Source organism: Protopterus annectens, chromosome 11.part0 (assembly GCF_019279795.1).
Source record: "Protopterus annectens isolate FY-2018-M chromosome 11.part0, PAN1.0, whole genome shotgun sequence".
NCBI lineage: Eukaryota > Metazoa > Chordata > Ceratodontiformes > Protopteridae > Protopterus > Protopterus annectens.
Genome location: NC_056745.1, coordinates 224,322,356 through 224,345,614, shown reverse-complemented (window position 1 = coordinate 224,345,614; position 23,259 = coordinate 224,322,356). Strand labels below are relative to the sequence as shown.

At 43.1% G+C, this 23,259-nt stretch overlaps 1 protein-coding gene across 3 annotated transcripts in view; it reads right to left on the bottom strand.

The window, feature by feature from the left end:
* Positions 1-23,259, bottom strand: part of LOC122815283 (centrosomal protein of 83 kDa-like) — a 1,332,042-nt gene that overhangs the window by 265,858 nt on the left and 1,042,925 nt on the right. For 2 of the 3 annotated variants that reach the window (XM_044087644.1, XM_044087645.1), the window contains exon 12: positions 20,493-20,679. The exons of the other annotated variant lie outside the window; for it this stretch is intronic. In XM_044087644.1, coding sequence (XP_043943579.1) covers positions 20,493-20,679 — 187 coding nt within the window. The remainder of the gene's footprint in view (positions 1-20,492; positions 20,680-23,259) is intronic. 3 annotated transcript variants of the gene reach the window in all.

Genomic DNA, 23,259 nt, shown 5'->3' with positions numbered 1-23,259 from the left:
TCGTGGAGAAGTGCACCTCTCAGGGACTAGGGCAAAGTAGCTGCTGTATTTGTGGTTTAAAGGAGAGGAAAACATTTCAGAGCAAGGCTGATCCCATTGATGAAGGATTCTCATTGCTAAATTTGGATTGAGACACCACTCATGAGGTAGAAGGATATACCTGCTTAGCTTGTTCGCAATCACGATGGAATTTCCCGGAATATGCATTGCTATTAGAAAGCGGTTGGCAGCGATTGCCCATTGCCAAACTCTTGAGCTTCCCGACAGAGGGTAGGATCTATTTCCCCCATTTGTTGATGTACCAGACCACTAACGTGTTGTCTGACTGGATAGCAATCGCTCCTGATGGAAGGCAGACTGGAATGCTTGCAACGCTAAAAGCACTGCCCTTTAGTTCTAGGACGATGGTGTGCAGATTGGCCTCTTGAGGGGACCAAGCGCCTTGGACGGTCTTTCCCTGAAAATGCCCCCCCCCCAATCAGGGAAGCGTCAGTGGTTACTACGGCCTTGGGCTGAGAAGGGTAGAAAGGACGACTCCATAAATTCTCTTCTGGCTTCATCCACCAAGACAAATCCTTCTTGCAGCAGTTTGTTATTAGGACTGGGTGAGACATGTGAGTTAACAGTGACCATTGTGATGCTAGGAGCCATTGAAGCATCCTCATGTGGTACCTCACCAGGGGGATTAAAGTGATTGTTGCTGCCATGGACCCAAGAAGTTGTAGAACTAGATGAGAAGGAACTTTGTCTTGAAAGAGCATCACTTGAAGTTGTGACCTCAACTTTAACAGCCTATGATGAGGAAGGGAATGCATGCAGGATTTTGTATTTACTTTTGCTCTGATGAATTATAGATCCTGTGTGGGAGATAGTTGTGATTTTTCTTTGTTGATTGAAATGCCTAAAAACTAGCAAGGCACAGAATTGAGTCTAAGGTGCAAAGCAGTAGATGCCTGGTGGGGGCAGTGAGGAGCCATTAATCTAGATATGGAAACACATTGAATCCCTGTAGCCTCAAGTGAGGTGCTACAACTGCTATGCATTTGATGAACACCCTGGAGGCTGTGGTGAGACCAAAGGGCAGTGCTCAAAATTGGTAATGACAGACTCCTAGCTGGAAGCGGAGAGATCTTCTGGAGCATTTGTCCATCTTTATGTGGTAATACACATCCTTAAGATCTATAAAGCACATCCAATTGTCTTTCTCCAGAAATGGAAGGAAAGACTGAATCATGACCATCAGGAATTGTGTCTGTTGCACAAACTTGTTCAATACACTGAGATCCAAGATTGACCTCCAGTCCCCTGTCTTTTCTGGCATTAAAAAGAATCTTGAGTAAAAACCAGAGCCTATCTGGTCTAGTGGGACTACTTGGATGACTCTTTTGAAGCAGCTTTTGAATCTCTAGTGCTGCTATATCCCTCTGACTGGGTGAAACGCTGGTAGGGTTGTCCAGGAAAAAGAATCCCTGGAACTCTGGTTGCGCAGACCCCCCTGCCACGGGAGGGGCATCTTCCAGAAGAGTTCCTCCCTCTGCCCCGGGGGGGATACTCGCTATATGTGTCCCGAAAATGCCCTTGAGTTTTCTTGAACCACATCTTTCCACTCCTCTGATTTCTGGAGTAAGGCCATTGAGGAGTGAAAAAATGCACGCCCACAGCAGAAAGGGTCTTCCCATCCTTCTCACACCTGTCTAATTTGTCTCTGACTTTTGGGCCAAACAATGAAGCAGCATCCACAAGGCCAGTGACAACGGAAGACTTGAAGAGGTCCACGAAATCACACAAAGCATCCAGGTGTGGAGCCTAATGGCAACGCCTGTACCCACTGCTGTAGATGTCCCTTTGGATGTATGTGCAATAAACTGCACAGACGAATTAGAGATCGACTTTAAGGTGGCCAGCTGGGAGGCAACCTTATCCCGGACCTCATCAGACACTGCTCCTGCCAATGTATCTGAAAGCTCAGTTATCAAATCCCTTTCGAGTGAAGTGTACCAAAAATTTAAAGACTGAATAGCAAAGGTTGTTGAAGCAAAGACTTGCTTCCCAAATTTGTCAATCGTCCGGGAATCTCGGTTTGGAGCATGGACAGCTGAACTCTTCTCAGTGAGTTCCTTTTTTGTGGCTACTGCCACCACCATGGCATCCACTGCTAGACCCTTCGACCAATGGGGCTGCTCTTTAGGGGCTGAAAGAATTTTGTCCAGTCTCCAGGGAATTGGCTCTGTAGTGTCAGGAACCTTCCACACGCTGCAGGATAACTTTGATTAGTTCATTGGCAAGTGGGGTCACCCAAGAAATAGATGGCCAGGCACGAAAAGCCTGCAAGAAAAAAGATTCCTCAGAGGATGGGTTTGAGGACTTCCAATCACTCATCTGTTTTAAAATTTAAAGGATGTCTCCAAAGGAGACCTCTTCAGATCATGGGGGATCCTTCCCTTTCATCGTAATCTGTATCTTCACTGACTGATTCTTGTGGAGAATCTAAGTGCTTCCTCTTGCATGTTCTCTTACAGGGTGGCTCCTCAGGGGGAAGATCGAGGAGCACTCCGAAGAGAGGGGACCCTGAACAAGGGTATCTTGTTGCTCTTGTGCCTGCTGTCCTGATGTAGCAGACTGTGGCAGCTGAGAGCCACAGGGAACAAAAATATGTCACTCCGACGGGGATGTTACCAACTGTGAGCCTGCTGAGGTTAGAACTCTCTCCATAATCTGGAAGACAGGCCTGACTGAAGAGGGATGGGAGCCCGGAACAGAGAAAGACAACCTCGGAACTGGGGTCACACCCAGCTCTGAGGAGTCTCCTCCCAAAGTAGGAGCCAGGAGAGAATTTGTAACTACCAGAGCACCGAGCGCTGTAGACAGCGCCGTGGAAAGAAATCAGAGTTGATCCAGAGATCTCAGAGCTGGCAGCCAAATCTTGGTCCCATGGGTGCAATGGGTCTGATGGAGCCGAAGACTACAGAGTAGGTTCTGGTACCGAGGTGAGATCCACAGTTGGTACTGAAGTAGCTGGCACTGGGAACATTGAAGCAGTGGGCTCCAAGACCTGTGGGGAGTTTGAAGGAGAAATATATGTAGGAGTCCTGGGAGAGTAAGCCTCAGGTTCAGGAGGGAGGTCCAAGAAGGAGCAGGAAGGCCTCTGGCTGCCAATAGCTGATCCACTAATCTAACAACATCCAAATCTGATAGACCCCTGTGGGAACAGATGGACATTCCTGAAGGAGATTCCAGTCTTTCTATGAAGGGACTCAACTGCTGACCCAAAAAGGGGTCTATTGAGAAGGAATATTTAGTCCTGGGGGTACTTAGCATCTCAACCTTTGGCACCATAGACTATTTTGGCAGGTGAGGATGGAACCAAAATATTCAAGGTGAATATTGCCAGTGGCGGTGAGGTCATTGGTGCCACAGACATGGTCGGCACTGAAGGTATCTCAGCAGCTTCAATGGTACACAGCACTGTGGAAGATTTAACTGGTTTTGGTGCCGGAACAGAAGTTGGTGCAGTCTTACAAACTTTTGGCTTCAGTTCCAATGAATGAGCCGAAACCTAAGATTTTACAGTCTTAGATTCATGTACCTTGAGGGAAGACTGTATCGAATGGGTCCATTTGTTAGATTCAGTCTTCACAGATTTTGAAGTCTCCCCCTCAGAGAGAGCTTCACCAAAAGGACATTTCAGTAATCCCTTAAGAATTAACTTATTATGCCATTCTGCAAGAGTCCAAGCACTGAAACTCTCTCAGAGTTTGCAAGCAGGTTGAATTTCTAGATGAGGGACACCCAAACAATAAACGCATGGAAGATGCCCATCAGAACTGGGTATCTTTCTGCCACAATCCTTACACTGTTTGAACCAGGAGGTTCCTTTTTGCTTTTCTGCCATTTTTCTAGCCAGTAAAACAGCACACAGACACACAAAAACAGTCACTCAGAAAGGTAAAGGATACTTTTTTTTTTTTTTTTTTTAATATAGCAGCAATGGTATGTCAAGAATACCAAAGGATTGGGTAAGAGAAGGAAGAAGGAAAAAGGGGGGGGGGAGAAGGATACCAACTATGGTAGCAAAGAAATACCAGCAGACAGAAGGGAAGGAAAGGCCAGTACCAATGACGGTAAAGAAAAATACCTTGAGGTAAAAGTTGGATTAGAGAGTAAAATTAGAATCACACACACCAAGAGCAGCTTTAAAATATACAGATACTACTGAAAAACAGTAGAAGATAAGCAAATAAAAAAATTGAGCACTTAGCTGAGAGCAAATGCTGATGCATCCAGTTTTCTATGCGGCAAATGAGATTTGGGGTAAAGTGCAGAATGGCAGTGTGTGTAGCCTTAGCTTGAGAGTTTTTGGCTGGTGCGAGCTTTGTATAACGGCCGAGTCAGTTCTGAGGGCTTGGAACTGAACTCAACAGTTATGAATGAATGAAGATTGACATTAGATCTTGTCTTGTCTTTTTGGAATTGCTCTAGAGTATCCATCTCCTTCCATTCCCAGCAAGAAACAAGATCTATGAGCTCACTGGCCGGGATGGGGGGGGGGGGGGTCAACCAAGAAGGAGAAGTGCCAGACCCAAAAGCCTCCAGGAACAATGATTCTTCCTGGGAGGGGGCTGTCAGAGGACCAACAACCTTTTTGTTTGAGGAATTCCAGGATATCTCCAAAGGAGACGTCTTCAGGTAGTAAGCTTTGGAACCCTTCTAGTCATCAAAATTGGTGTCCTCCATGAGAGATTCCTGGGGGGAATCTAATTGCCCCCTCTTAAACAGTCTCTTTTGGATGACATCCTCAGTGTGGTCTTCTGGGGAATTATCAGAAGAGATAATGATGTCCTGATGGACTGGCTGAAGACTAGTTTGGGCTGGCTGTTCCTGTGCAAAGGATATATGAGGCTTAGAGCAAAGAACCAGATGAGGCAGGGTTGTCTAATCTGAGGGGGCAGGGATACCCCTTTTCTATAAAAGGAGAAAGCCCTTTCCACAAATTCAAAGGCAGAATGCCTAGGGGACATAGATGTCAATAGCACAGGAGCTGGGTTTTCTCGAACCACTGGCTCCTGCAAGCCCACCAACACTCCAACTGTGGGGGGAGTTAGACCCAAGCTATCTAGTGCAGAAGTCCTGAGGGGAAGGGACAGCTCTGAAAGCTTCTGAGTCAACCCCAACTGTCCAAACCTGGTGCCAATACTTTGGCTTGGAGAATCTTCCATCTCTGAAAGGCTTGGGGCAGGTCTGCTCAAGGAAATTATCGGAGTCACAGAACAGATCTTCAGATCTGAAGAAGATATCCCCAGAGATCTTGGATCCAAGGGCTCCAAAACAGTTATTTGGATCAGAGAAGTAGATACTAAGGGGGAAAAAGAACGGCTTACAGATCTGGTGGGAGTCGGAGCTGGGAACCCCCCATTTGCAGTCTGAGAAACTTCCACATCATCCTATCCATAATGGCTTCTGAAAGACTTCTGGGAGATCTAAGAGATGATGTGGTGGATGGAGGTCTGGAATGTTTTTAAGGAAATCCCTCCAGGAAAGAAGAAGGGAGCTGTAATGAAACTGGATCCGACAGAAGCAAAGGTGTATGGATCCAAGGAGATCTAGGTTTCAAAACGGTCAGATCCGAGACAAACAGATCTGACTTCATATGCACTTTTGAAGGGGGCTCCGATGAAGGAGCTGACATGAAAGAACAGTCATGAGACCTCTTATGGTACTCATCTTCCTTGGAATAGGACTCTGATTTGCCTTTGTTAGACTTTTTGGTAGGAGTTTGAGCTGCAAAAACTGAGGAAGTAGAGAAAGAAGGAAGACGATCTCTTAAAACTAACTTATTCCTCCTATCAGTTAAAGCTCTGGAATTAAAACCACAGCAGATTGAACAATCCGCTTCTAAATGAGTGGGGCCTAGGCAATAAATGCATTCCCTGTAAGAATCTGAGTTGGGAAGCTTATGCCCAAAGGTAACACGCTTTTTGAATCTGGTAGGCTTGTCAGCCATGACATACAACAAACAAAAGCAATACAGTAGCTACAAGAGACAACACAAATTCTAAGAATAGAAAAGGGTTACTCTCTTTTTTGGCAGAAATTAAGACAGCAAGCAAGAAAAGGAAAAGTACCGACAATTGTCGCTCTCCTATTTTGGACTCAATAGAAGAGTCTTCGTGGGTTCGGTTCAAGCACTATTATATACAAACACATCACAATAGTAGCTTATTGACTTTAACTTAAGTAACATATATACAAACTAACTACTGCAATCATACATGCTTATTCTCTGGCTGCACTCTCAAAATGGCATTGGGAATAGCACGTGCTTAGTATTTATATGGGGGCACACAGTCCTTGATATGCTTCTTAAAGACACAGCACAAACATTCTGATCTACATCCTCCCTCTTTGAGAAATAGATTGTGAAATGTTATGAATCTATTTGGCATGCAGACATCACAGGTAGTTCTTTGTCATGCATTTATACGAGAGTAGGTACATATATACAGTTAAGTCAATGTTGCTGCGTATTTCACACTGGGCCTGGATATTTGACTACATCTGTGACATAAAACTGGGAACTGGGTTTAGCAACTGAAGCTGTCTCTACAGAATGTTCAACCTTGGATGTATTTGGAACATCTTCAGGAATGGAATTAGAGGTTGAAACACATTCTGGGATGAAAACATTTGGTTCGCTCTAAGATCTAAAGTTTGTATCACAGGAACAATGCTGTGATGATGATTCTGGTACAGGAAGATGATGTCTGTGATTTCTCCTGTATTCCACACCTTCAGATTCTACAAGGTAGGATCTTGGCTCAGCACATATGCCTGTAACTTGACCAATCTGGTCGAAACCTTTCACCATTTGTATTCTCACTGTCTCTCCTTCCCTCAACGGACGAAGAAATCTGCTTGATTTATCATAACTGGACTTCTGGATAAAACGCTTCTTGAATAACTGAGCCTTGATGAAATTCTGTTGTTCTTAGTTTTAGGCCTCAGTAAACTGGAACTAATAGGTAGCGTTGTTCTAGTTTGCCTGGATAGAAGTCTTTGAGCAGGTGAGCCAAGAATATCGTCACAGGGTATGTTTCTGAGATTAAGTAAATTCAAAAAGACAGCGGTATTGTCACGCTTTGACGTTTCAAGTAATTGCTTTGCACTCAGCACTGCGCGTTCAGCTAGCCCATTTGACTGAGGATACTCACGACTGCTAATAATGTGTAGAAAGTCCCATTCTCTTGCAAATTTCTGAAACAACTGACTAGTAAATTGAGTACCATTGTCAGAAATAACTTTGTGTGGACTACCATGGACTGAGAAGTGACATTTCAACTTAGTAATAACAGTAGTGGAAGCTAGGTAGTAAATCAATCTCAAACCAGTTTGAATAACAGTCTACCAACAATAAGTAATGCTGATAGTTCCACTTGAAGATATCAGTGGCTACTGTTGACCAAGGTAGTTTAGGAATGTGACTTAGCTGAAGTGGTTCTATTTGCAAATGCGGTCTAGTACTATTGCATACTGAACAAGAAGAAAGTACTTTATCAATGTCTTTTAATAATGAAGGCCAATAAACAATTTCTCTCGCTGTTCTGTTAGTGGATGTGGAACCCGGGTGACCACATTGTAAAATCTGGATATATTCTTGTTGTAAGGAAGCAGGAACAACAATTTTAGGACCTTTGAAAATAATGCCATTTTCCATCAACATTTCATCTCTGTAAGGAAAATAGGTTTGCACTTCAGGTGGTACACTAAATTGCTTTGACGGCCATACAACATTAATGTAGTGATTGAGCTTTTGCAAAATTGGATCAGTCTTTGTGTGATCTCTTAACTCATCAAGCCTAATGGTAGAAAAATTACACACTGCCATCATGTCAAAGTCAAAATTCTCTGCATCAAGCTGTTCTGTCGTATTTCTGGGCAATCTGGATAATGTACCAGTCCGATAGAGTAGTTTGCCTTTCGTATAGACCATTTTGAAGTTGTACTTTTGCAAATTGAGCATCATTCTTTGTAATCTCACTGGAGCTGAATGCATAGGCTTCTTTAGAATAGTAACTAGAGGTTGGTGGTCAGTTTCAATGTGAATAGCTCGATCATAAATATAATAATGAAACTTGGAACATGCAAATACTACTGCCAAAAGTTATTTCTCAATTTAAGCATACTACATCTTAGTTGGGGTAAGTGTTCTAGATGCACAGGCTACTTGGTCTGCCCTATGTGCAAGACCAGTTTTTTTGAAGTATCACAGGAGAGTGACTGGTTTATTCACATCATAGTATCAATGTAGGTGAGGTGGCAATTTTCTGCTTCAGGTCTTCAAATGTCTTCTGGTGCTGTTCTAAACATGACCATGCACATTTTTGCACATCAGCTCTCTTAAAGGTGCTGTCAACTCACTGAAGTCTGGTATAAACTTGCCTAAATAGGTGACCATGCCTAGGAAATGCTGTAGGGCTTGAATATTGTCTGATACTGACATATCAAGAATGCTGCGATAGCATTGCCACCTCGCAGTAAGACATTGTCCTGTTCGATTCTCAGCTAAAGCGTCTTCTGTGTGGAGACATGCGTGAATGGGCGTACCTTTGTTGAAGGTTGTGCGTCAGAGCTGGCAACTCGGCACGTAAAAATCTACTGCCAATCATTAGCGGACCGGAGTTCCACTGTGGTGACCCCTAACCGGGAAAAGCCGAAAGACACAACAACTGACATCTCAAGAATAGCAGCTTGCTTGGTCAGGTCTGGTCTCAAGCCAGTACTGGTAAATAAATTACCTACATATGTAACTTCTGGAAGTCTGAATTTACACTTCAGAGGATTAAGCTTCTAGTTTATTTCACATGCTCTGTCAGGTTTCTGTCATGCTCTGCTTCACCATTGCCTCCAACCAATAAATAATATACTATTAAGGCACAACGATAACCCGAACAAAATTGCTCCATTGCACGCTGGAAGACTTCACTTGCAGAATTTATTCCAAATGGCATCCTTAGGAATCTGTATCTGCCAAACGAGGTACCAAAAGTGGTTAGTAGTGAGGATTTGCAATCAAACATCACTTGCCAAAATGAACTTTTAGCATCCAAGACAGAAAAAACAGTGGCATTCGGTATTAGGGCTGTGACCTTTTCGACTGTGCGCATTGGATGATATGGTCTCTTCAATGCCTTGTTCAAATATCTTGAGTCAATGCATATTCTGATTTTGTCTGAGCTTTTTTTGTGAGCTGCTACCATAGATGACACCCATTCAGTTGCTTCTGTAATTAGACAAATTACACCTGGCTGTACCATTTTATCCAACTGAGCCTTAACTTTATCCTGCACAGCTATCGAAACTCTTCTTGCTGGTCTGACTACTGGAGTGACCTCTGGGTCTAACTTCAGGGAATACACAACTAGAAGTTTGCCCAACTTGTCATCGAAAACATCAGCATACTCTGAGAAAATGTCTTCAGAAGAATTGGAACTAGCAGATGCACTTATGTGATGAACTTCTTTGGCAAAAAAAAGCAGATTCATTCTCAAACTATCTCTGAGACCCAGTAAAAACTGTACTGGTCTTTGGACTACATAGAATAACTTGTAGCAGTCCATGGACAAAAACATGAAAGCATCATTGAGCCTTTGGTCTGAATTTCTTCACCTCCATAAGCAACAAGTTTCACACTGCTGGCAACATTGAGTTGTTCATTAATTCTCACGTTAGCAAATGTGTCTACTGATATAACATTACACTTTGAACCAGTGTCTACTTTAAGCTCTGTGAATTTACCATTAATCTGGACTGTACAGAATACTTTGCTTTTTGCCAATAAATTCATTGTATCAACTGTCACCAAGTACTGATAAACCATCTATATAGAAAGTTGACTGCTGCAGCTCTACTAGATGAAGTAGCATTTTGTGTGACCTTTCTTTACAACTGTGCGAGGTTTACTTGATTTGCAAAACTTTTGAAAATGGTTCAGTTTTTTACACTTGTGACATTGCTGACCAAATGCTAAGCATTTTTCACTTTTAGACTCATGATTTGCTCCACAGTTACGAAAGTTGACAATAAAGTTAGAGTTGGGTTTTGCTGATTCATGCTTGTACTACACTGAGCATGCTCCTTCAACTGAATTTGTCTTAGAATGTGCTGGAAAACTACACGGTTTCCCTGGTCAGTCAGCAGGGGCTGTATCTGCCATGTACTTAGGACAACTTCTATTTGCCATGTGTTGCATGCTATCAACATTTGCTCTAAAGCCTGCTGAAACCATGCTCTTGTCACTCGCAAGCATACTTGTGTGTTTTTCTGTGACTTCATGGATTTGACAAATCTCAATGGCTTTACTCAATGTTAAATCACTGTCATGAAGCAAAATCTTTCTCACACCAGCACTATTAATACCACACATGAGCCTGTCCTTTATTAACTCATCCTTTCAGTCACCAAACCAACACATTTTGGCTTTGTTTCTCAGGTCAGTTATATAAGCTGCAAAAGTTTCCCCTGGCTTCTGATATCTCGTGTAAATCAAATGCCTCTCTAATGTAATATTCATCTGGGGGGTTACACTCTCTGAACTTGTGCTTCAAACACTCAGGGTCTTCCCTTGATTCAGCCTGTACAACAATATGACGATTTTCACCTTCTCCCTCATATACTGCTGGTGCATACACAAATGAATGCTCTCTTTCTATGGCCTCTGACCCAGCTGAGTTTAGCAAAATGAATGCTCTGGTGTTTGCATCTTTATCTGGGTAAGCTGCATGTATAAAAATATTGTACTCTTGCTCAAATATAATCCAATTCCCTGCAATATTCTGATCAAATACAAGTGGTAAGGGCTTTTGAAATCTGTATGCCATATTAACACATATTAGTGAAGGGTTTTGTAAATAAGCACAAACACGTACACATATGCCAGTAATTTAACTCTGCCCAGGAGCACAACAAGCCTCTGTATAACTGAACTTTTCAAAATAAGTCTCTCGGGCACTGTAATACTCTTGAAGTTACTGTATTGCAAGAAATCACCTCTTATCAGTGTAAGAAGCATATCAAATAGCTGCATGATGCAAATTAATTGGGCAAGAGAAGCTCAGAGTCAATAACATTTTGAAGTAATTGCACATTGCGAATAAACTGCACATAGCACACTGAAATTTCTCCGAAATGGTGGTACCTCACTAGGCAATTCTTTAAAGTGCAAGAAACACTTAGTAATGGCAGCACTTTGCGAATAGACAAACCCAGCACAAGAAACTTGTTGAAATGGCTATACTTTGATTGTATGAAATAGTTGCACTTTGCACACAAACTATTTGGAATACATACACAGTAATAACCACACATTGTAAGCACTTTTTACACACTTTGAGATACTTCGAATAAAAAAAAGTATGTACTCACCATAACGTTCCATCTGTGTTTTTGCTCTTCATTTGTCTTCAACTTAAGGGACATGGATCCAGGATGGATCACACTCGGCTGCATTTTCCAGCATCGGATCTAAGCTCCAAGCTCCACCCCTACCTATAATGCCCTTGTCTCCCTCCTCCCCTCAGATCGAGTTTGCTGCCAACCGTAGTAACTTGAGACTTTACCCTGGCACAAATTTTGTGAAGGCACCATAAGAAGCACAAGCAATGCCAACGCAAAGACTATGTTTCTTCTGGCCAGTCCACCACACAGCCCACATATGGTAGGGGGAGGGACGGTTGAAGATAAATGAACAGTAATAACTCAGAAGGAACATTATGGTGAGTACATAACCTTTTTATCTGAAGTTGTTGTCTTCATTTGCTCTTCAACCTATGGGATAGAGTCCCCTGCTACCAAACACCTGGGAGGCCCTTATGGAAGGATATTCCACAGCATGGCAGAGCCAAAGGATGCCCTGCTTCTGGACATAAGCTCCAATTTATAATGAGAAATGAATGTATGTGAAGATGCCCAAGTAGCCACAGAGCAGATATCCTCCAATGAAACTCTGAACAAGAAGGCAGCTGAAGTAGCCATAGATTTAGTAGAAAGTGCCTTAACATGACCTGGTAGAGATAAGCCTTTAGCTGAATATGTCAGAACTATACACTGAGAGATCCAATGAGCAATGGTGACCTTCAATACTGGTTTCCCTAAGAAGGACTTTGAATAGGAAACAAAAAGTTGGTCAAGACTTACAAAAGGCTTTTGTTCTATGCTAGTAAAAACGTAGCTATCTATGAACATCTAACAAGTGCAATTTGTACTCTCCCTTATTTTGAAAATTAGGAAAGAAAACAGGGAAGTCGATTACTTGATTAATATTCGGTTTTGAAGCTACTTTTGGAAGAAAAGATGGATTAGTGCGCAAGGACATCCCCGTATTTATGGAAGACCATATAAGGAGGTTTAACCAATAAGGCCTGTCAGAGCGACACCCTTTTGGCTGGCAGAATGGCAATCAAGAAGGCCGTCTTCCAAGATAAGAACTGCAAATCCACAGAGGCTGCAGGTTTGAAGGGAGAGACCAAAGCTTGAAGGACTAGCATAAAATCCCAAGGAGGTGTTGGGTCCTTGATCGGGGACCCAAGCAGAAAAGTACCTTTCAAAGGCTTTGTAAAGCTTGGAAGAAGCTAGGGAAGACAAATTGTTTCCTACATGAAAGTTAGATATAGCTGCCAGCTGGACCTTAACCATGGAAAAACTGGCACCCCATTGAAAAATACTTGCCAGAAATTCTAAAATAGCTGGAATTGGGGCAGTGAAGGGATCTAAGTCAAGCTGTGATGCCCAGATAGAAAAACATTTCCACTTATTACAGTAAACCTTTCTAGTGGAAGATTTATGAGCTGCAACTAGAATCTTCTTGACCGGACAAGATAGCCTGGGAGTCCTAGCTATCATGGGAACTGGCCAGATCTGGATGTGGAATCCTGAGGGATGAGAGATCAGATCTGGAACTGGATCTAATGTCCATAGAGGACATACTACATGAGACCAAAGAGAAGGGAACCATACTTGGCTGGTAAGGCCAGAATGGGGCAATGAGGATGACTGAACTCCCCTCCCCAGGCATTGAGCTTTCTGAAGGAATCTTGGGATCAGGGGAAGCGGAGTACAAGCATACAGCAGACTGGAGGGCAAAGCATGAACTAGAGCATCCCTTGGGACTTCCCACTGGTGGGGGGTCCAGAGCAAAAAACTTGCTGCACTTTGCACTGGAAGGAGAGGTGAAGAGATCGCAGCAAGGCTAATCCCACTTTAGAAAGATCTACTTCTCTACTGAAGGATTCAGAGACCACTCGTAAGCCATCAGAATAGACCTGCTGAGCCTGTCCACTAGAATGCTGGACCTCCCCAGAATGTGCATTGCCACCAGAAAATGGCCACTGGAGATTTCCCACTCCCACACTCTCATGGTTTCCACCTTCCCAAGCAATGCCCCCACCCAAGTAGGGAGTCGCCCCATGGTCACCGCGTCAGTGTGGGCAGGAAGCATACCCACAGACCACCCTGGTGAAGATCTGATCTCCACCAAAGAGAGAATCCCTGCACATGTGCAATCGGGCTGTAGGCATGAGAGTGATCGTGGCCACCATGGACCCCAACGCCTAGACAGACATTCGGCCGAAAGTGTGATTAAAAGCTAGAAGGATACACAAAGGGCGACACGGGAAAGAAGGAATGGTGTGAGTTAGGAAGAAGAAGAACCTGAACCAGTTCCAACTGTGACTTGTTGAGATTTATAGCGATGTCCAACTGCTGGGCCATCTGGAGAAGGAGATCCCTTGCTTGGCAGAGTCAGTGCCCGGAGGAAGAGGAACAATCGTCCAGGTGTCAGGGACTGGACCAGAGCCTGGAAGCCTGACTGCTGCTGCTCTGCTCACTTTGCTGAATACCGAAGAGGGAGGGGGGGTGGAGGGCTGGGTAGTCCTCTGAACTGACTAATGAACTGATAGTAGTTGGCCTCCAGCCAGAGCCGAGGAACATCCATTTTATGTCCATTTTATGTGTTGGAGGTCCTCTTTGACATCTAGTCATTCTCCTGCAGCATAGGCAGGATGGTAGGGAGTGGGATGGATGCATTTGTCTATCTCTGGAACAGACTGAGACTTGACTGAGACTTAAGAGGAGATCCAGAATGGGTCTTAGTTTTCTGGAATATCTGGGGGATGGCTGGATGACTTCACTTTTTCAAGCCTGAAATTTCCAGTGCTGCTGCCTCCCTTGTTGCAGGTGGGGACATCTGGGAGGTGCTTGGGTGGGAAGTGGCTTGAATAAATGGGATTAAATATTCTGGTTGTTAGGTGTAGTGAAAAGCATCCCCGCTGCTTCCCAGAACAAGCAATCAAAAGCAACCCAGGGCTCTGCTGCTTTTCTTCTGAGAATCTGGAGAAAGACCCCCAAGACCCCTGATTCCTTGGACCCCCTCTGCTGCAAGGGTGGTGTCTGTCAAATCCTTCTCTGCCTATGGCAGAAGATGAGCCCTGATCTGGACCAGAGTGTCACATATGGTCTTTCCAAACAGTGTAGAACCATCATATGGGGCATTTGTGAAAGGTGCATGAAAGGGTTCCAAAAAGACACAGAGTCAGAGCCTGACATGATACCTAACAGCACACCTAACAGCCCTTGGTGCAATGGGTGCATTGGTGTCGCGTGGCATGGGATGTGATAGGAGTGTTGTAGATAGAGGTTAACGGTGGCCATCCTGGAGGAAAACACCTTCTTCTCCTCTGGCGACATGGGCAGACTCGGCGACCTCTTTCACCAGCTCGAGCTGCAGCCTGATAATGTGTACTATATAGTTCAGCGCACGTACCGAGAATGTAGCTGAAGTACAGACTCACTTCCCAAAATGACCCATAGTCCTAGACTCTCAGTCCAGTGGATGGACCATGAAACTTTCCTGCGCAAGCTCCTTCTTAGTGGCCACTGTCAACACCATGGCATCAACAGGGGATCCCTTGGATCAGTGTGTCTCATCAGCCGGGGCACTAAGAATCTTGTCAGGGTGTTTTGGGAAGGGCTTCACCATGTCTGGCTCCTTCCACACCCGAGATATAATAAGATCCACCAGGGGATCTGCAAGGCGGGGACAACCAGGATGTAGAGAGTCCTGCAGCAAATACCTCCAGGAACACCGACTCATCATGGTTGGGTTTTTGGGCAGACCACCACCAACGCTGGTGAAGGATCTCCATGATATCTCAATAGGAGACATCACTGGGGGGTGACTGGGGGATCCTCCCCCTCCTCCAATTCGGTGTTCTCCATGAGTGACTCCAGTGGGGAGTCTAAGTGCCTCCTTTTGCATGTGTGCTTTTGAGGAAATTCCTCAGGCGGAGTCTCTTGTGAAGACTCGAATACTTCTGACTGCTCCCATGGGGGAACTCCCTGTGGCGAAGAGGCAGCAGGCTGTCCCCAAGGGGACAGGAAGGCAGAATACAGACCAGAAACAGAGGGAGCTAGGATGGACTCTAAGGACGAGAGTGTCAAGGGTCTCGATGGAACCAACAGGACCCTCTCCACCACATCGAAGGCAGAAGAATGAACCCCTGGGGTGGAGATAATGATCGGGTACATAATCCTCTGTGTCAATGGGGAGCCAGGGCCGAACCCCCAAGTGCTGAGACTCTGAATGGAAGGCCCAGCTCAGAAAAGCTTGGCGCTGATGTCAACCCCTTGGATCTGGCACGGAGACTACGACTCTGAACTCATTGGTACTGATCCACTCAGGGAAATGGTCAGCACTGAGGTACCAGGTACTGTCAGAGCCAATCCCTCGATGACAAGGGTCCTTGGACCCAAAGACTCCAAAACTGGGGGGTCAAATTGAAGAAGGAGTGATCGGGATTAAGGAGGACTGACTGTCTTCGGAGGGAAGGGGGTAGGCAAGACTCCCATTTGTATCTGAGTGCGGATGAATCATCCCATCATCCTGCCCATCTTGGCTTCAGAAAGGCTGCAGCTGGATCTGGAGGAAGAGGCCACTGACACCGGCCTAGAGAGACAATGAGGAATGGCTTTGAGGAAACTCCGGCTCCAGGGAGAAACAAAAAGAACAGAGTCGGGGAGAACCAGTGCTAGGAGCTGATCAGGATTTAACTGGTGGCTTAGCTGAGGAAGAGTGGTTGGAGACCTCTTCCTTGGCCTGTCTCAGTGCTTGCACTTCTCTCCGACCACGGTCCTCATAGCAGGAGGTTGAGTCCCAGAGGCCAAGGTGGAGACAGAAGTAGAAGGGGTAGCCTGGGCCTCCGTAGTAGGTGGAGGGAGAAGGCCCTTGAGTATAAGTTTATTCCTCTTGTCAATCAATGTGCAGGGATTGAACCCCGAGCAGATCAAGCAGGAGGAATTAAGGTGAGGGAACCCTAAACAAACAACACACAGAGTGTGGCCTTCTGCTGGGGAGAGCTTATGGCCACACTCTGTGCACTTTCGAAAACCTAGTTTAGATGTCTCTTTCATTGAAGCAGTAGAAAAAATTCAGTCAGAAATCACACACACAAACATACACCCTTACAGACTGGAGAGGAAAAGGGTAAGCGAGAGTAAGAAGCTTTTTTTTTTTTTACTATAGACCGATGCCCGAGAGCGAAAAGGCAGGGGTGGGTAAAAGAAAGAAAAATTTAAGATAGAAAGATGAGGATAGGAATTTAGATTTGACTCACTTACCCAAAAAAAAGCCTGGAGCAGTGGACCACGATGCTTGCAACAAGCGTGGCAAATGAGATTCGAGGGGAAGAGGGAGACAGGGGCATTATGGGTACAGGAAGGGCTTGGAGCTCGGATCCGATGCTGGAAAATGCGACCAAATCAGATCCATCCCGGATCAGTGTCCCATAGGTTTTAGAGCAAATGAAGACAACTTCAGATCTCCAGTTATGCCCTTGATAGACAAAGCTGCAGTCATGCCAAGACACAGCACTTTGCCAAAAAAACATGCAGTCGCCTTGCTTTATTTATGCTTAATGTGCCCTTTTTTGCCCTTATTATATTTTTTTACTCTTTAAATCTTTCATGACCATTGTACTTTTCTTGTGCTCATTTTACTCTAAACATGCCCGCTTTGCCTTAAACATACTTGTTTTGCTTTAAACATACTCATTTTTGCTTTTCTGATAATCATTTTTCAAATATCTTAAGTTTAAACATTTCCCTTAGTTAATAAACCTTTTGTACCTCCTGCTTGTTTAATAATGGGGTTTGTGACTTTGTAATGTTCCGTTTTATCTTTTTTATAAAATAAGCAGTTTGTACGACTTCTCATTACCTTTGATTCTTTTCTGGCTCTTTGCTAATTTCTCCCAGTTTGCCTTCACTGTCATCTCTGCACCTCATGGCTCCGAATATTGTTCTCTGCTATCCTGGTTCTGACACCATGTCGCTCTCCTACTTTGGACACAACAGAACAGTCTTCTTTGGTTCTGTTCAAACAGCTTTATTATATACAAGCACATCACAATAGTAGTTTACTGACTCAGTTTAGTAACTTATATACAAACTAGTGCAATCATACATGCTCATTCTCTGACTGCAGTCTCAAAATTGCACTGGAAATAGCACATGCTTGGTATTTATGTGTACACACTTGGTCCATGACATGCTTCTTAAAGACATAGCACATACATTCTGATCTACAACAATGGTAGACAGAAATACTCAGAGTAGTGAAGGTGGAAAGGTACCAACAATGGTACTCTAAAAGGTTACCAGAAAACGATAGCTTTTTCTTTGTGGCTGGTCTTTTAGAGAATATTTTAACCTTTGAGAGTACTTATATTTGCTAACACTGTTGCTGCTCTTGAAAGCCTTACTGCACTGGTCAAACACTAAGGGATAAGAAATCAGATAAAAAGATTATGGGAGGAAGGTAAATTAAAAGTTGAAAACTAAGCGCTAACTCATGAAAAACAGGCTATAACAACTCAAATATACTTGAGAGCAGTGGGATCTGCATCTGAAGCCAATGGCAGCAAATTAGATCTGTGGTATGTTAGGTTGGTGGGGTGCGATGATAATGAGGTATTGCCAGTTACGCCAGGAGAAATAGGACTGTGGGTGTGTAACATATGCCACCATAGCTAGCTGGAATTTTGTAAAGAATAATATGTAATTTGTATATCAAACTGATTTGTACAGGTGCTTGTGTTGAAAATGTATTTCTAAAGCTGCTTGTTTTAAAAAACTGTATCAACATTGGGTCCTGCTGGACAGAAAAAAGAAATACACCTGTATGTCAGACTGTATTATAACTGCTGAAATTAATACTGTAACAGAAGATACTGGAACAGAAGTTAAGCTCAGCCCCAGCTAACTTTTAGAAAAATATCTTGAAATTAAATTACTTAATGTAAGCCATAAAGATTGTATCTCACAGGTCTCAATGCAGCCAGAGACAAAAAGTCTGTACTAGGAAGCCTTCTGTATTGTCCTTAGCAATTAACTAATTGCTACCCTGCAAGGGTTGAAGTGTTGAATTGGTTTTATGGCTTCCAGAATCTATAACACATCTCAGCAAAGCTCTATCTGTGTGTATCGGATCTATAACACATCTCAGCAAAGCTCTATCTGTGTGTATCGTTAACACATTTGTGTACGATTCTGGTTCAGTTTCTAGTAAAGGGGGGTAGTATGGGAACCAAAGTCAATGATCAGATGTATGTGATGTCATTCTGTAATCCAGGACTGAAATTATGTTTTAATAGTAGATGAGACAGACGTCTCAGTGCAGTTTTTCTGGCAATGACAAGACCACTCACCCACTTCATCTTGTCTTGCTTTATTACGTAGGAAAGAGTAATTCGTTAGATCCATCAGGAAAATATAGTGAGATTAGTTAAGTACTGTTTTTCTGTATCTGTGCAAATCTATCCATCCAAGGTTGGGAGGGTGGCCTAATGGTACAAACACAAGGTGCAGGGTTTGAGTCTCACAAAGGATAATTGGCTAGGCTTACAATGGCTCACAAGGGCAGTTAGCTTAGTATGAACCTATGAAGGAAGGTGATCATCATCCGTGTTATTTTAATATTTCCTGTGATTGAAACTCTGGTGTTTATTGTAAGCAGATATTTAGTATTTTCATGTTCTTTTGTTCTTTATTATTAAATATAGTTAAATTTTTCTTTGTGGCGTTTTTTTTAGAGAATATTTTAACCTTTGAGAGTACTTATATGTGGTGACACTGTGGCTGCTCTTGAAAGCCTTACTGCACTGGTCAAACACTACCATTTGTATTAGTATGTTTCAGTATAATTGGGTACCCTTGTAAAAGCCTTAGAGTAGCTAGCTTTGAAATGTCTGGTGGCAGTAACTACCTTATAGTCTGGGCAGAGGGGCATAGCTAGTAAATCTGTGCCAGCCATTCCCAGGTGTGTGTGTGTGTGTGTCTGCCTATGAGACATTCAAATTTCAAAGTGTGTGTCAGCTGCTTGCAGCAGGGACACAAACCACTGGTTTCACAGATAGAGTGGTGGTGGAGGTCTCTGGACATTTGGCTGAGGAGGACTCAACTCTGTGCCTGTGCCAGTGAGTACTGGAGGCCTGGAGGGAGAAAGAGAGAGAGAGACCCAGCTCCTGGACTGACTGTGTTCCCTGTGTGCTCTTAAGAGAAACTGTGCTTGATGCAGAGAGCTGCATCTGGAAATACTGTATCTAAGTGAACATTCCAAGTGGATGTCCCTCACCAGTGTCAGTGGTGAGGATTCAGACTCCTTGATTACTGGCCCAGAGGAGTGGACATCAGATGGGGTATTATGGATAAAGGGAGGAGTTTGAGTTTTGTAGGATCCAATGATCTGGTAGAAGCAGCCAAGCCAGATCAGAGTCTTGGATCCAATTCCATCAGTTGAGGAATAAATGAAATGGGCAACATCATATCTACTGGAAACTAACCAGGGGTCATGCTGCATAACATAGCTCTTTTGAAGAGACTTGTATTAACAGTAAGGCAATTTGTTTAACTTGCTGCTACAGTCATGCAGTATGCATATATTACATATGTGCGTGTGTAATTTGGCCGAGTTACGAATCAGAGGCTGATGAAAATCAAACGTGAGACACACACACTACTTTTCAATACAGAAAAATAAGAAACAAAGCACAACAGAACAAATTTCTTCATGCTACACAATCAATAACTTAACTTGAAGGAAGAAGAGAACATATGCATGGAGAATGCAGGGAGCACTCGTATTATGAAAAAAAGTAATTTTTTCCCTGTATTCTGCATTTCTTTTTTCTTGTCTGTTTTTCATTTTGTACACACTGGCAACCCTGTCAGCTAGTTGCAGTTATGTGCTCAAGACAAAACAAATTGCTCCAGATGGCTCTTAACAGCTCCAGCTTATGCATAAACATGGGAGTGACTGGGCATGATATATTCTGAGAAAGTCAAGTATAGATGCAATACAGATAATATTAAACACTTAGCAAGGAAAATATATCACAAATACACCAAATGCAAAGGAGAATACTAATTATACTAACTGAAATACTTACTTGAATGTTTGTAAATGCCAAGTCAGCTCCTGGCACTAGTGTAGATGAAAGGAAGCTAGCTGGATTATTTAACCCTGTGGTTGACAAATTGGATCTTAAAATCAAATGTCGAAACTCGTTTTGCCTGCGTTGTAAATCCTTATGCCTCTTCTTAAGATTATTATACTCTTCCACTGAAATGTTTCTTCTAAAATGCAATAAAAATCTTGAATGAGTAGCAAAGAAAACAAAACATATTCAAAGAACATGAGGAGTTTTGCCAGGGTCTGTACATTTAGTAATATAAACTCACCCAAATGCCATTTCACAGAGTCTAGTTCTGCAAGGAAAGAAGTTATGTACTCACCATAACATTCCATCTGTGTTGCCCATTTTCATTCTTTCTCAACTTTTGGGGTTCAGATCCAAACATCGGATCCAACTCGGCTTTTACTAAAGCTCGTGGTAACCAAAAAGCTCTCGAGCTTCTCCCTCACCCATAATACTCCAACCACTAACATATACCTCAGATCTTGTTTGCTGATTTATCTAAAGTGGTATCTACCAATGTGCATACATAAAGACACACATTTGTATGTCCTATAGAACAAACTATATCTGGAGCTCAGTCATAAAGGAAAGTGGTGTCCTTACAATATCTCGTCCTTCCAGAAGTTTTTGAAAGCTGAGGAAGAATGAAAATGGACAACACAGATGGAAAGTTATGGTGACTACATATCTTCTTTAGCTGATGTCAATTTTTAATCTATCCTCAACTGTTGGGACAGAGTCCCCAGCTACCTAAAATCCCAGGTGGACTCTAAGTATATTCCTGAGCACTGTTGAGTCAAAGGCTGCTCTATCCTTCAAGACCAGCTCCAGTTTGTAATGAGTGATAAAGGTAAGAGGGATCTGTCCAGGTTGCAGCCACACATTTGTTTGTCCATGGAAGCCCTGGATAGAGACATTGAAGAATTTGTCGTGGACCTAGTTGAATTAGCTCTTACAGGTTTAGTTAAGGTTAGACCTAGTTTGTTATAGATAAAAGACATACAATCAGTCAGCCATTTGGCTAGAGTTACTTTTGCAACTGGCTTACCCAATTTCAAATCTGCAAAGGAAACAATTGATCTGACTTTCTGATTTATGTTGGCCTATGTATATAAAAATGTAACAGTCTGTGAACATCCATTAAATGCAACATATATTCATCTCTGTTTGGAAATTTAAGAAAGAATACTGGCAAATGAATGGACTGATTGATACTGGATTCTGACCCCACCTTGGGAAGGAAAGACGCATTGGTTCATAATTTAACTATATCTTTATGAAAAAAATCAAGTACGCACATTTCGATGATAAGGCTTGAAATTCTTCTAGCTGAGGTAATGGCCACTAGAAAGTCAGTTTTTCAAGTGAGGAACTTAAGGTCACATTTAGTTACTGGTTCAAAGGAGAATGAATTAAGGCCTGCAATACCAAGTTCAAATCCCATGGTGGAGCAGGGTCTTTATACAGGGGTCTCAATAGAAGAGTGCCTCTGAAGAATGCTTTACAAAGTTCAGAAGAGGCCAGAGAAGAATTTTCAAATCCAGTATGAAAATTAGATATTGCTACTAATTGAACCTTAATGGTATAGGAGTTTGCCCCTTCTTTAAAAATGAGTGCTAAAAATTCAAGTATGTTAGGTACCGGTGCTGAAAAGGGATCAATATGTTTTTGTTGTGCTCAGTAAACAACTCTTTTCTACTTACTTGTATAAAGCTTTCTTGTTGAAAGTTTATGGGAAGATAAAAGGATATGACAGACAGGGGAAGAGGGCATTAGTTGTCTAGCTATTAACGAAATTGGAGAAACCATGCTGTTAGCTTGAGGTCTGTGATATCCGGATGAACCATATCTGTTAGAAATGACTAAGAAGATAAGGCAAAGGAAAGGGAACCATATCTGACAAGGCAAATAGGTTGCAATGAGGATGACTTTCCTCTTCATCCTGGCAGCATTCTTCAGGAATTTCAGAATTAGAGGAATTGGTGGGTAAGCATAAAGTAGAACGGGAGGGGCCAATCGTGAAGTACAGCATCCTTCAGTGATTCCTCTTGAGGGGCGATTAGAGCAAAGTAGCTGCTGTATTTGCTGTTTAGAGGAGAAGCAAAAACATTGCAGCAGGGCTGGTCCCATCCGTGGAAAATCATTTCTATCACTTTCATGTTGAGAGACCACTTGTGAGGTAGAAGGAGGGACCTACTCAATCTGTCTGCTGTCAAGTTGGATTTCCCTGGAATGTGCATTGCTATGAGAAAGCAGACGAGTTCACCCACTGCCACATTCTGAGTGCTTCTCTACACAAGGTGTAAGATTTGATCCCACCTTGTTTGTTGATGTACCAAACCACAGATATATTGTCTGTTTGAATCTCAATTGTACCTAAAGGGAGTGTGTTCTGGAAGTCCTGCAATGTTAAGGGCACTGCTCTCATCTCTAGGACACTGATATGCAAGCTGTCCTCTTCGGAAGTCCAAGTGCCTTGGACTGGTGTCTCCAGAGAGTGACCCCCACTCAATCTGGCAATAGTCCATGTTCACTATGCCCTTGGGTTGAGGAAGAATGAAATGACGGCCTTGTAGAACTTAATCTGAGTGAATCCACCACCAGAGGTATCTCTTGCATGCCTGAGTGATTCTTATTTGTGTTGGCATGCACTGGTAAAGAATAGACCACTGTGTTGCTAGAATCTACTGAAGAATTCTCATATAAAATCTTGATAGAGGAACTAATATGGCAGCTG